Raw genomic sequence first — 14,954 nt, 5'->3', positions numbered from 1 at the left:
TATCAGACTAAGTTGCAGGAAGTATCTGCGTTTTGAGCTGGGACTTCTCACTATCAGTTCTCTGCATTGCCCTTTGGCTTATCTACTGCCCAGAGTGTTCACGAAAGTTCTGGCTCCAGTGATAGCTTTCTTCAGGCTAAAAGGAATACAGATCTATCCTTATTTGGACGACTGCCTGATTCTGGCTCAAGGAAGGAAGAGCTTCTTCATCATTTGGAATATGTGATAGCAGTGCTAAGATGCCTGGGGTATTCTGTGAACGAAATAAAGTCCAGTCTAGTACCCTCTCAGGACATGTGCTTTCTGGGTGTGAGACTGAATACAGCATCCCAGATGGCCTTTTAACCCCGGACAAACAAAAGAGTCTTTCCCTTTACTTCCATCAACTATCTCATCAGTCCGGCTGACTGCAAGGACAGTCCTTCAAGCCTTAGGGTTCATGGCATCTTGTATTCTGGTGCTTCCCAATGCCAAACTGCATATGAGGAAGTTGCAATGGTATCTCAAAAATGTATGGACACAGCACTGCCAGGATCTGGACACTGTCATTCAAATAATACCTTGCATTCAAAAGGAATTTTTGTGGTGGGCTCAGGAATGTCACCTAAACAAGGGACTCTCTGTGACCCGGCCAGAGGCGAGTCAGATTTTAACGACAGATGCCTCAGACAAAGCTTGGGGAGCTCATCTAAATGGAAAGTGGATACAAGACAAGTGGCCTGCCAGACTACAACATCTACATATCAACCTGAAGGAGATGTTAGCAGTCCAGTTTTCATTAATAGCTTTCAAGGAATTACTTCTTCCAGGGCAGGTGTTGATTGTAACAGACAACACAACTGTCATGTGGTACATCAACAAGCAAGGGGAACGATTTCTTATCCTCTATGCAGGCAAGCAATGATTTTGTGGGAGACTGCTCTCAGTTTACAGCTCAATCTTCAGGCAAGGTTTCTGCCAGGAGCACAGAACTCCTTAGCAGATGTGTTGAGCAGACGAATTATGGATCCCCACGAGTGGAAATTGGATCCTCATGTATTTCAGAAATTGACAGTGTCATGGGGAACTCCAGACATAGATCTGTTCGCTTCTCCACTAAACCATCAGCTGCCAAAGTTTTGCACAAAAGGTTTCATCCCACAGCTTGGAGAGTGGATGCTCTTTCTTTCAATTGGAGCAATCTTCATGTGTATGCCTTTCCACCTCTGCCTCTCCTCCCAAAGGTACTTCTAAAGGTCAGACAGGACAAGCCAAGGATGATTTTAATAGCTCCAGATTGGCCTCGACAGCACTGGTACCCATTACTGAGAAGTCTGGCACGGAAGCCTCCATGGCCTTTGCCTTCGATTCCACACCTGTTGTCACAGGAGGACAGCCATTTGCTCAATGTCAAGCTTCACTCTCTGCACCTAACAGCCTGGCATATTCTGTTTTGAACCATAGTGGGCCTCCACTTCCTCAGCAAGTTTTGAATGTTATTTTGGAAGCTAGAAGGCCTAGTACAAGGAAAGTGTACGCAGACAAATGGAAGAGATTTTTATTTTGGAGTGCAGCAAAAGATTTTGATGTTTCTGAGCCTAATTTGTGTGTGGCTCTTCAATATCTTACTGAGTTACTGGACAAAGGTTTGTCTTTCTCTTCTATTAAAGTTCATGCTGCAGCAATTTCGCTCACTATGATTGCGACCCACCATTGTTTTCTCATCCTTTGTTCAAGCAATTTCTTAGAGGGCAAAGAATATAAGACCCCCACGAAGAGCTCCTACTCCTGCTTGGGATCTCAATTTTGTGTTGGAGAAACTCACTCTACAACCTTTTGAGCCTGCAGCTACTTCTGAGTTGAAATATTTGTCATGGAAGACTGCTTTTTGTTGGCCATTACCTCTGCAAGAAGGGTTTCTGAATTGCAGGCCCTTATGGCGGTTGAGCCTTTCTTGATTTTCCATAAGGATAGGGTATCATTACGCACTAATCCTTCCTTTATGCCTAAGGTGGTTTCTAGTGTGGCTTTAAACCAAACTATTCATTTGCCTACTTTTTATGCAAATCCCCAAAATAAAGGGGAAAAGATTTTGCACACTTTAGATGTACACAGGCAGTTGCGTTATTATTTGGACAGAACTAAAGGGTTCAGGCAGTCTCAGCAGTTGTTTGTTTCTTTTGCTTTGAGTTCTCAGGGCAAGCCTGTGTCAAAACAAACTATTTCTAAGTGGATTGGGTTTTGCATTGCTTTCTGTTATTCCCATCATGGCAAGGAGATTCCAGCTGGGATTAGGCCTCATTCCACTAGGGCTACTACCACTTCGACAGCTTTTTTGAGGGGAGTGGCAATCAAGGATATTTTGCAGGCAGCTACTTGGAGTTCAGTGCATACTTTCTCTAGGCAGTATCACCTGCCACTTTACTCTAAATCCAGGGCTGGTTTTGCCACTGCTGTTTTGCAGGGCATTTTGGCAGCTCCTGCTTCCGTGTAGTTTAGCCATCCTCCCTTACCTCTGCTTTGGGATTCTACCCAAGTGTAAGGACTGCAGCAATGTGAGATGAAGAACATAGTACAGTTTTGTACCTACCATAAATGTAGATGTTCAAGATCCACATTGCTGCAGTCCAATTTACCCTCCCTCCTTCCCCTCTGTAGTTAGAGGTGGTTGTGTGGGTTGGGTTGTACATATTGTGTATATTGTATATATTGTACATATAATTAGTGCAAGGGTGGTTGGTTGGTTGTTTGCTGTCTTTTGGTTTTGACCTTTATTTTTAGGGTCTTCTGACATCTGGGGCAAGAAAAGACTGAGGATATGACGTCGGTCATGCGCATTTGTACCCTGACGTCCTGATGTCAGTCAAATGCGCCTTGACCGACGTCAGCCTTATACTTTGATATTCGGGCCGACCGAGGACAGCGGACTACCCAAGTGTAAGGACTGCAGCAATGTGGATCTTCGAACATCTACATTTATGGTAGGTACAAAACTGTACTTTTCAGAGACATTACCTCAATAATTGTATGAAAACACAACGCCTCCACTCCTTCAAAGCACCAAAATCACTAGATATACAGAACGAGAACACATCCACTGTGAGTTTGAAAATTCTTTTAATTCTGGTACCTCGGCCTTCGCCTTCTCCTGGAATACATTTTACTGAATCAAACACCATCCTTTTTATATCATACTTAATTGAATTATTAGTGCACATTAACCCATCAACCTTGTTTAATTGCCTTCAGTGTTACTGCAACAATATAACCTGCATCTTGGAACAATGTCTTTTGAAATGAAACCAAATGGTTTCAAACTTCATTTAAATGCATTTATAAAATATCTTTACATACATTATTTTTAATAAACATGTGTACAAAAGCACTTCTATATGTCATCTGATTTTATAAATATTTAAACTATATAAATTGTATAAATTCATTTTCAACATCTATGCTCTCTGAGAAATATGTGAAAAAAATGAGTTTGGATTTAAATTTCCATATTTAACCCATTTGGAAACAAAGTTTTATAGTTGAGAATAAACCTGGTTTCCATTTGCAACAATCTTTCACGAAACACATCCTCATTACCTAATGTATTAGGTCTACCCAGCACACAAAATATAAATCCCTCTGGAACCCCCCCATGTACCTCACAAAAATGTTTCCCTACCGGACTTTCCAACCTTTTATGTTTTATGTCACCTAAATGCTCGAGGATCCTGAGCTTCACCTTCCTAGTTGTTTGTCCTATGTACCATTTCTGTTGCAAACATCCACATCCTATAATATACACCACCCCTGTGGAATTGCAATCGTAGTATTCAAAAGCCCTATATGTGACATCATTGATTTTGATACCATCCAAATTTTTTACCCGACTGCAAATCTTACATTTTCCACACCTGAATGTTCCCTTTCTACTATTTTTTCTCGATGTGCTTTTCTTTCTGAAGCTCAGGATTTCCTTCAAATTTGAGTATCTACTATAAGAGAAGGTGACTGTTGATGGAAAAAGATTACCTAATCTATCATCCTGACTGATGATGGGCCAAAATCTTAACACAACATCCCTTAGTGTCTCTGAAAATTGTGAATATCTAGTTACAAAAAACATATTGCCACCAGAACTGATATCCCTAGAATCACCAACATAAGAACCCACATCTTCATTTCTACCTTGCCAAGACCAACTCCGCTTCATCCTGTTGGCCCAATCCTAACTCACTTTCTACCTTTTTTCTGGCCGTTTTAATACTTCCTTGGGGTTATCCTCTCCCTCTCAATTTCTCTTCGACCTTATCAAATTCACTGGAAATCATGGACCTCTCTGAAGTGTGCATACCTATGCGTTTAAATTCACCAAATGGTAGAGACTTGAGCAGATAATCACTGTGCATGCTGGATGCATGCAAAAAATTCTCTGCTGCTGTCTTTTTATGAAATGGTTTATATTGTATCTTGTTATCCATGCTCAGATAAAATTCTACATCTAGATATTGGATGCTTTTTCCTCCAATAAAATATGTGAAATGAAGGCGAAGGCCGAGGTACCAGAATTAAAAGAATTTTCAAACTCACAGTGGATGTGTTCTCATTCTGTATATCTAGACATTACCTCAATAAGCCAGCCTTTGTTCATAGGCAATCACGCCCTCCCCCAAGGGCAAGAAAGATGGGAGTCAGGCTCCTCTTGCTAAAGCTACTCAGACTTTTGTGTCCAAGAAGTCTCCTTTTCCTGATGAACCAGGTGTTGTCTGACTGACCTATTCTTCCCAGCAACATTTCACTTTCTCTTCACCTTTCTCGGTCTCTCCCTGATTGCTTAAAGATTATTCAGGACTCCTGGGTTCAGTCCATTATCTGTAAAGGGTATTTCATGGCCTGAGAGTGTCTTCTCCCTTTTATGGAAATTCCTCAACCCCCTCTGGAACAGCTGTCCTCCTTTCCAGGGGTGCTTCAGGCTCTCTTGAATCAAGGTGCTATTCAAGAAGTTCCAGTACTCCAGGATGTCCTTTGTACACAGGAAAGAGGGTAGTTGGAGACCAATTTTAAACCTCTCATCTAAATGCATTTCCGAAGGTTCCCTCTTTTAGCCCTTTGACATTTCTACTGCCCCAAGGGTATTCACTAAATGCATCGTTCCTGTGATTGCTTTTTGCAGGCAACAGGGGATCCAAGTCTTCCCTACTTGGAGGGCCTCCTGTTTCAAGCATCCTTTCCAGAGATCTTTGCAAAATCTCCATTTTGCCATTTCCCTTCTGCAAAGCTTGAGGTTCACTATACATTTCAAAAAGTCCTTTCTGACTCCTTCTCAGGCTCATGTCTTTCTGGGGTGCAGGATCCAGACTGTGCCTTTGCTGGCATCCCTGCCTCCTCCCCAAAGCCCTAACTTTCATTTCCTTTTTTTTCAATCCCCTCTTCCTCTGGCTTCACTAACAGCCAGGGAATTTCTGAGAGTTCTGGGCTGCTTGACCTCCACTATTTTTATGCTCCTTCTGGCCAAACTCTACATGAGAAAGTTTCAGTGGTTTCTGAAGTCAGTTTGGCTTCAACATGCTAATCCAATCAAATGTGTAGTTCCTCTTCTGCTTTGTGTTAGGAAGGAACTTAAGTAGCTCTTATGCTGGCTCTTCAGATTTTTTATTCTCTCTCCTCCGCAGGACCTCTCAAGGTGTGTACAAGACAGTACCACAATGATGTGGTATGTAAATGGGGGAGAGGCAAGGTCCTATCTTCTTTATAGGTTGGCTTTGCTAGTGTGGGAATTTGCTGTTCATTATCTACTGACTCTTCAGGCAGTTTACAGTCCTTCAGGTCAAAACATTGTGGCAAATTCTCTGAGCAGGTCCATAACTCAATCCCACAAATGGTTGCTTCACAGGAATGTGCTTCTGGACTTTGTCCACCAGTAAGGTACTCCTCAAATAGATCTTTTTGTCTCCCGTCTGGACAAAACACTTATGCTGTTTTGTGCCAGTGTCCTAGGTGTCTGGTTTGGAAGGTGGACACCCTATCTTTGTCTTGGAAGGGGATGTTTCTTTATACCTTTCCTCCCCTTCCTCTCATTCCAAAAGTTCAGTTCAGAATTCAAGAAGATGCTCCCATAATCTTGCTGGTGACTCCCTTCTGGCCAAGACAGCATTTGTTCCCTCTTCTGCATTTAGCCAAGGGCAATCATCACAAGTTACCTCACATGGTGGACCTACTCGCACAAGACATGGGCTCTCTCATCCATACCCACCTGTTCACTGTTCAGCTGAGACTGTGGGTGATAGGATTTTGATTCCACAGACACCTTTTTTCTGAGGACATGCTTGGGGTCCTGCAGGAAGCCAGGAAACCCAGTACTAGGAAACCCTATTTATTGAAATGGAAAAGGTTTTCTGTTTGGTGTCTTTCTTGTAACCTGGATCCACTTTCTGTGGATGTTCCTTTTAGTTCTTTCTTATCTGTGTGAATTGCTCAGTTTTGGGTTGGCTTATTCTTCTGTTAAGGTCAACTTATCTATCTCTGTTCATCTGCCATTCTCACCTCCTTTAGCTTCTACATTTGAAGCCAAACAATTTATTAAAGGCATCCTACATATTAAGCCTCCCAGGAAACCTGTTTCTCCTCCCTGGGTTCTTAGTTTTTTTTTGTGGGGGGGATTGTCCTAGGCTCCTTTTGAGCCTGCAGCTTCAGCTTCCTTGCAATGTTGCTCTTGAAAGAGACTATATTGTTAGCTCTTACGTATGCCAAATGTGTCTGAGCTTCAAGCCGTTATGGCTTCTCTTTCGTAATCCTCCTTTTATACCCAGACTGATAAATGACTTATCCCTTAATTAGTCATTCATTTGCCCACTTTTTTCCCCAACTCTGCAATCTGCTAGTAAGACGTTCCTGCACAGTGAATGTACATGGACAACTCAGATTTTATTTAGATAAGGCTAAGGCTTTTCATAAATCTGATCAGCTCTTTTTCTTTTCATCCTAGATCTTTAGGATTGGCCGTGTCCAAGCGAACTGTTTCTTCTTGGATTTCTAAAGCCATTTCTTTTTGCTATTCCTCTCATGATAAGAGCCTTCCTCCTTCTGTTAAGGCTTATTCTACTAGAGCTGTGTCTTCTTCTGGTCCTTTTTTCAAGGGTTTGGATGCTAATTTTATTCTTGAGGCAGCTTCCTGGAATTCTGTGCATACGTTTACCGAGCACAGTAAGTTGTATGGAATTTCCAGAGCTAGAACTGGTTTTGCTATGGCCATCCTTCATGGCTTCCTAGAGAGCTTTGCTGGTCCTTCCTCGTCCCCTTCCTGAGCTTTGGCACTGTCTCTATTGAAATTAATACTGCAACAGTGAAATGGAAGGATGTAGTACAGTTGTGTAAAATCTTACCATAACGGTAGATGTTCTTCTCTTCACTGTTGCTGTATTCACTCCCCCCCCCCCCACTCCCTGGTCCATTTCTGTTTTGGGTGTACTGATTACCTCTGTACTCCTTAGACTGATGTTCCTACTGAAGCTCTTGGTTCTGAGGTTGGTACATCCAGACATCATACGCTTTGCAAGGAGCATACTTGTGATGTACACCGTACCTTAAAGCAACCTAAAGGCTTTGGTATAGTGACCGGCCTTCGGGCTGGCCTTGGCAGGGGATTCCTATTGTAAAGAATACTGCAACAGTGAAGAGAAGGACATCGACTGTTGTGGTAAGATTTTATACAACTGTATTTTGATTTCCTAACACAGCTGAACTTTCCCTGCTGTGTGTAAAGGATTGGTAAGTGATGGTGTTTCTGCCAACTTTGTTTCATGGCAGAAACATTTGTTGAATGAAATTATACAGTGGTTGCTACATTTTTGGTTGCAATTAGTGGCACTGGAGTTTGGGTGGGTCATTCAAAAAATAGTCTAGTGGGAGTGGTTGGAAGTGAGCAGATTTTTGTCTAGCATCGGCTGTTAAGGTGAGTGACACACACAGCTGTACTTCTGTCCTGTTTTTTCCCCCTAGTATTGTGTTCCTTCAATCTTCCAAAGACATGATAGTTGATTATCATAAACTCCCTATTCAAATTTCTTGTACTTGAGTTGATTACAGTATTGTGTATGTTGCACACTTGTGTCCTGCCTCGATGTTTGTTGATTTCTAAAACACAATGTTTGGTACTAAATTTTACCTAAATATATACCCATCTGAAGAGTTTGTAAAGATCCTGGTGATATTTGGTGTGTGAAATTTGAGCCCTGTTAGCATCGGTTTGTATTATTTTGGCCGTGCTTAAAGCAGAATCTAGATTAAATGGGTTGTTTGGATTCAGTGCAAATGCTGAAAAATATACAATTATTTGTTTTTCCTAGATGTGGCCACAAAGAAGCAGTATTCTTTCAGTCACACAGTGCCAGGGCTGAGGTAAGTTTTGACCTTTTAACATAGCTAGTGGTAACAGTAGTAATAAATGATTTTTAAAGTAGCTTTCACCCATTTTTTATTCTGTTTCCATATTTCCGTGATTTTAATCTGCTTTAGCCTGATTTTGCTTGATATGATGTAAAGACAGGTGTTTACTTGGCATCAGACTTTTAGTGCTGTCCATTCCTCCATACCAGCAAAATGTGTCATTGTTTAACTGATGTTTCATACTTATCTCAACCGTTATGTCAATTACTTCTTGAGGCCAGTACCAATGAATTGATGCACAAAACCACAATTGGAAGTCCTTTTTAAGTCCAGGTGTGGCACAAAATTCTCCAGGCAGCATAACTGTAGTCCCAAGTTTTATGAAGTTAATACACTCCATTTATTCATTCTCTGATTTCCACTTTATTTAGTTTAGGGTTAACAGAGGTCATTAGATCATTAAGCCATAGAGACTTTTCTTATTTACTCTGCGGGTTTTTTGTCATTTCAGCCTTGGCTGAACTTTCTGTCATGGCACATTAAACTGTGTATACCTAGAGACTTACTAGGAAGACAGGACTACAGAATCCTTGGTTTTGGGATTTTGTGGACCAAAAGCCATGAAATGTTTGCCTGTATGATGCAAAAGACAGACAAATTCCTAAGATGAGTATTGTGAAATTTCATTCAAACCAAATGCAATGCATGCTAAGGAGGCTTGGTAATGCAGGTGTTTACTTAGGCAGAAAGAAGTGGCAGTAGCAGTCCTTGACTATGGAATGAGTACATTGTGAAAGAGGAAGTGGGCTTAGTTTAGTTTAGAAAGAATTGTATTATATCATTACCATCCTATTCATAACACAGTCTGTAGCCGCACACTCCAGCCCACTGCTTTTGGCCCCTTTTTTCCAGGTTACTTAGTAAAATTTCCGTTAAGCACTGGTACCTGTATATATTTTATTACAGATGTTGTACACAAGTAGAACAATAGCTTGTGGCTTTCAACACTATTTGTTGCACTCGTACATCAGAATTGCAACAGATGCAGCATTATTCTTACACAGTATATCAGTTTGTGGAGAATTTAGTTAATGAAATCTTATGTATTAGTTTAGAAAACAAATTCATTAATAGTAAACAAAGTACAATCCTTAGTCTTAGAAACCAATGTTAAAATTTCCTAGAATATTAAAGTAATGGTCCCTGTGGACATGCGTATATATGTTGCAAGTAGCAATAGAAAAAGTAACTCATATAAACAGGTAGGTAGGTAGTGTTTTAGTACATAGTTAACACTGTTGGTATGTTTGGGTTAGGAGTGAGTAGTGGTTACAGACAAGAAAAGTAGCTTATATAATTAAATGTAATTGTTCTTATATTAGTAGAATAATAACTGAATCAGTTGATTTTGACTTAAGTAAATTTGCACTGAGGTAAGTGAACTGAGTAAATCATTTGGCCAGTTTTGTATTCTTTCATTGTTGCTTACGTTTGATGTTTATTAAATGTTGCAAACCAACCACTTAAACTTGGTGAAGACTAACTTCACAGGGTCTTGTGCTTGCACAACATTTTATTCCATGTAATAATTTTTCTTTCTAAATTTTTACTAGTGCAGTCTTTCTGTAATTTATTTAAAAGAAAAAAATGCATATTACAGACCTTTGACTAAAAGTAAAAGTAGTTTCTTTTATTAACAGCATATTATTTTTGATTGTCATATTTTTAATAAGCCTTTCTAGCTTGGGAAGCACTGTACAAGCTAACTTAACTGATGGTTATTTCAAGCATTGAAAGAATTGACTTGTTCTCGCACAAAATACTATAAAAGACTTGTATCTGTAACTGGTTTAAGTGTATTTAAAATTTTAGTAGAGTAGACCAGTTATCTCTGTGAACCTTTTACAGCAGTCTCACCCTGTGAAGCATGTGTACACACAACCATAAATACACAGGCATTTTGAAGAATGTGTTAATGAATGTCTCACTTAACATCTCAGCCATTAGCTCAACCAAATCAAGAACTTCATATGCAGCTCACGTTACTGAACCCAACATCCCAGTGGCCATAGTAAATTACATTTAGTCTGCATAACATAGGAGGATCTGTTATAACAAAATCCCTTGCATTAAAACTGAATTAAACTGGATTTAAAAGCCGTTAAGGCAGTGACTGTCAATTAACACCCACCAAAAATTCCTAGTCATTGATAACTCCATTGTGTGTTAACACGCGCACACACACACACACACACACACACACACACACACACACACACACACACACACACACACACTGCAAGTGGATTGTCTGTTTTTCCTTTCTTTGCTGACCATTCCTCAACTGATGGGTTTCTGATCCTACCTTGGCCACTTTTTCAGACTGTGTGATCTGTAGCTCAGGCACAATGTTCTTCATTCCACATTGCTGCAGTCCTAACCATTGGGTAGTCCGCTGTCCAGTCGGCCCGGATACTCAGTGTATACGGGCTCAAGGCGCATTAGACCGATGTCACCAGGATGTCAGGGTACTAACACCACGCCTCGCCACGCCATAATCCTCAGTCTCATGTCAGCATGGTTTTGCGCATGAAGCAGTTTTGCTGCTGCAGGCTTTTTTCGAAGAGTCTCTAACCGAATTGTTTCAGGTTCAATCAAAGTTTAGAAAGAATTGGCTTTTTCTTTTCTCCCCAGTATTTAACAGGATGTAAAAGATGTCGAAAGTATTTAACGTGGGAAACAGATACCTCATAGGATATCTAGGTACAAAACTGTACTTTTCCCTTATCCACAATTCCTTCCTAACCCCAACATTACCTCAGATCTCATTTGCTGCATGTAGAGTTTGGACTTAATTTGTGGTTCAGGCTAGTGCAACTTTTGATGTATAGATTATTGAAATACTTTTCTCTAATACTTAGACAATTTCTTCTTGGTAGTTTCTGTCTTTCGTTTGTAGTGTCTTCCCTTACATTATTTTCCACAAGGACAGGGTTACTTTACGCATCAGTCCTTCTTTTTTTGACTGAAGTAGTTTTGCAGTCTTCACTCAGTAGTCTTCTTTTTAAGTTTTTCAAATAAAGTAGAATGTGTGCTCCATTTGAGACAATTACTCTACAGATCAATTGTTTGTTCTAAGACCAAGATGGGCAAGGCATGTCAAAGATTACCTTAGCTATGTGGTTGACTGGCTGTATCTCCCATGTTTATAAGCAAAAAGGATTGACTCTACCATGGCCACCAAAAGCATACCCTTTTTTCTAGTGCTTCAGTGGTTAAACTTTTGCTGCTTATACCTGGTCTAATTGTACCTTCATTTCCCATTAAAAATTTGATTTGCTTTCCAGAGATTGGATGGCTTTCAGTTCTGCTGTCCTCCGGGACATCCTTGCATGAGACCACCAGTGGAACTAAGTAGCTGGGGACCAAAAGACAGTGTTGGATACAAAAGTTATGTACTTACCATAACAATAGGTCTGTGTTGTCTTTTTATATTTCCTCGGTTTCCCTCCCTCCTTCCCTTTTTTCCATCTCATGGAAATGTTTTCCTCCCTTGGCTTCTGGTACGACTGTATGGCCTATCATTAGTACAGCATTTTGTACTTTTACAGATCCAGTACAGATTTTTACTTTGACCTGTCGTTTTCTAGTTATACATATTTATAATTTATGTAATGTATTTTTATAAGATTCTGAGGCAAACTCAGTTTGAGGTAATGTTGGGGACAGGAGAGGATACTAGGTAAGGGGAGAAGCCTGAGCTACAGATCCCAAAGTCTGATCCAAGGTCCATCAGTTTAATAAGGATGGAAACGGACAACACAGATAATTTTTTGTTGCATCACTAGCTCATTGTTGCAGTATCCCAAGCTATATGGGATGTATCCTGCAGGACTGGGCAAGCCAGCTAGCTTCCAAAGCTGTTTGGCACCTTCCACGTGCCCTAGTTACAGCGTTGCATGAGAGGAGCATGATAAAATCAGAGGATGGAGTGCCAAAACATCAGAACTATCTTGCTGCTGAAAGTGTCTGCAGGCTTTGTGTGATCAGTTGGCTATTGTTTCTCCTGAGCAGATAAGAACCCTCTTTGCACATTCCCTTCCACTTCATCATTTTTGAGGGGAAATGTATTTCTTTTGTTCCAGAAATTCATACTAGAGACTTGAATTGGCATCTGTGGTTGTAGCTAAATGTTTCACCTCAGAATTTGACATTTTTGTTTATGGTTCCGTGAGAGAAATGTGTTGTAATAAACTACTTTTTATGAGGAAAAAAATTTACATTTCTGTCAAATCTTGTCCAGTAGGAATTTGGATTAATGGTTTTGGAGAGTTAAGAAATTTTACCTCTAAACTTATTTATCGTGCCATGGTATTTCACCTAGTCAACTAACCTCTGAACAATTTGTCAGTTACCATATTTACAGACAAATGGTCCTGGATCCCTGCAGGTTTTTTTTCTAATTTATCATTTTTTTTTTTCTTAGAAAAGTCAAGGGCTGAGGTTAATATGGTTGTTAGTAAAGGATTTTTTTTTCTTTTTTCACTCAAAACTTATTTGTCAGGAGGTACAACTGATCCTTTCAAGGCTATATTGTCTGCTTCTTTGTCACCTTTTGTAGTTGACAGTCATTTATCACTGTGGGAATTCCAGTGTTAATTATCACTTTTAATTGAACAGAGTGTTACTTTTCTGTCAAAACTGGTTGCTAGTGACAGGGGACAGTATATTGGATATTTTTACTAAAAGATTTCCTGAAAGATTAACTTTACACGCAGCAGGTAAGATTTACTCTTCAGGACTCCAGTATCTGCTTGTCAGACCCTTTTGCAGAGAGGACATAGACTTGGGTCCTAGTAACTAGAGACTTCCCTCCTTGAGCGTCAGAAAGAGAAGTTATTCTGTAGGCTTTGGTCTTGACTCTGCCATCCCCTTCTCCTTAGCCACTGATGGGTGTCTCTACTATGGCTATCTGTTGTTCCTTGAACTGCTGTGTCATTTCTCTCGATCTCTTTGGTGTTGTGTTCCTTCTTGGCAAGCCACTAAGGACTGGGAGGCTGGCATGTCCTCCGTTTCTTCAGTTGCTGTTTTGAAAACCAGCCTTGCTAGCTTCGGGAAAGAGAATGGCAGATGTTCTTCACAAATCCAGTATGAGGTGCTTCGTTCCCAAGGAAGGGACCATCCTTCAAATTGGTCTTTTTCTGGCCACCTTCCAAAAAATATGAATACAACTAGATATTTTCTCCATATGCAGGTAAGAAGAATTGGTTGGACTTTACAAAAAGATATACAAGACATCCAGATTTTAATGGGGAACAAAAAATAACAGAATCCAAAAAAGTATAAGTTGTTACAGGTGTTTTTTTTTTCTTCTGTACCTGCAGGTGTTCTACCTGCTCCCAGAAAGTCTAATAAATTATATAAAAGCCCTAGACCTGCAAATTCCTTTTTCTCCCAGTTTTGTATGTCAGAATAAGTATAAGTGAAAGAAATGTATATATATTACTGACTTCCTTTCTTCAGAGGCTAAGTCATCTCTGAATTTAGGATTTTGTGTCTCTCAGATGTATGCAAGACATTGTTGATGCATTTTCTAGTGCAGATGCGTTGGGGGGGTCAGTGATTTACCAGACTACATTCTCATAATTTTTCGTAGGATGTTAAAGCTGAGATCCTGAATGCTACCCTAGATAGAGGTATTATTTAGACCTTCATATGTGATCCTTAAAGATGAAAAGGGATTACCCGAGTTTTCTACCTTTCTTGCAAAGTATGATAACATTTTTTCTGCCAATGAACAATTGGAATAAGTGTTTCCAGCAAGGCAAGTAAAATTTCAAAAAGCATTGGCAGGGAGTTTTAAAAAGAAAAGAGTCCACCCAACAGCTAGGACTGTCTAGCAAAACATCCTGAATATATCCCATCCCCTCAGGTATTTGTACTTCCCACCCAAGCAATCCCTGTAAAGCTATTCCACAGTCTAAATCTTCATTTTCCTGTGACACCATATAACTTCAGTCACTTGGAGAGGAGAATCATTGTAAAGGGTTGTAACTGGCTGTGGGTTTCCTTTCTCCTTTTCAAGAGATTCCTCTTTTGTCCATTCAAACCTTCCTGTTCACTCACATTTTACATCCCCCCTCAAGAGATTCCTCTTTCATCCGTGTAACTTTCCTTTTCCCTCGCACCCTAGATTGGATGCTTCTCAAAGGGTTATAGAACATGTTCCCCCTCAGCTAAGAAGGAAAGGTTTTTATTCAAGAATATTTCTGGTAACGAGAGGGAAGGAACCTGGAGACCTCACCTAGACGTTCTTTTCAATTTCTTAAAGTTGTCAAACACATTTCTGTGTTAATTTTTCATTTTCGGTTTCTGCATTTCCCTCACGTGTCACAATCTCCAGAAAGGTTTACAGGTGCTTGGCTCCTGTAATAGCCATTGCGGGTTGCAGATTATTTACATTTTTCTGTATTTAGATGAGAGCCATTTTATGCAGACTCTTTGACCAGTGATCAAGAATTCCTCCTCCTTTTTAACTTGTATGTGTAATGCACAAATCCTTCATAATGGTGTTTATTCATCAGGATATAGTGGAA

General features: G+C 40.1%; 1 protein-coding gene across 1 annotated transcript in view; it reads left to right on the top strand.

Annotated features, from left to right (window-relative positions):
• POLR2I (RNA polymerase II subunit I) overlaps positions 1-14,954 on the top strand; it is a 602,163-nt gene that overhangs the window by 347,235 nt on the left and 239,974 nt on the right. Inside the window, exon 5 of the mRNA XM_044087218.1 lies at positions 8,319-8,370. Coding sequence (XP_043943153.1) covers positions 8,319-8,370 — 52 coding nt within the window. The remainder of the gene's footprint in view (positions 1-8,318; positions 8,371-14,954) is intronic.

This window comes from Protopterus annectens, chromosome 1.part0, assembly GCF_019279795.1.
Source record: "Protopterus annectens isolate FY-2018-M chromosome 1.part0, PAN1.0, whole genome shotgun sequence".
Lineage (NCBI taxonomy): Eukaryota > Metazoa > Chordata > Ceratodontiformes > Protopteridae > Protopterus > Protopterus annectens.
This window is presented reverse-complemented; position numbering and strand designations above follow the sequence as displayed.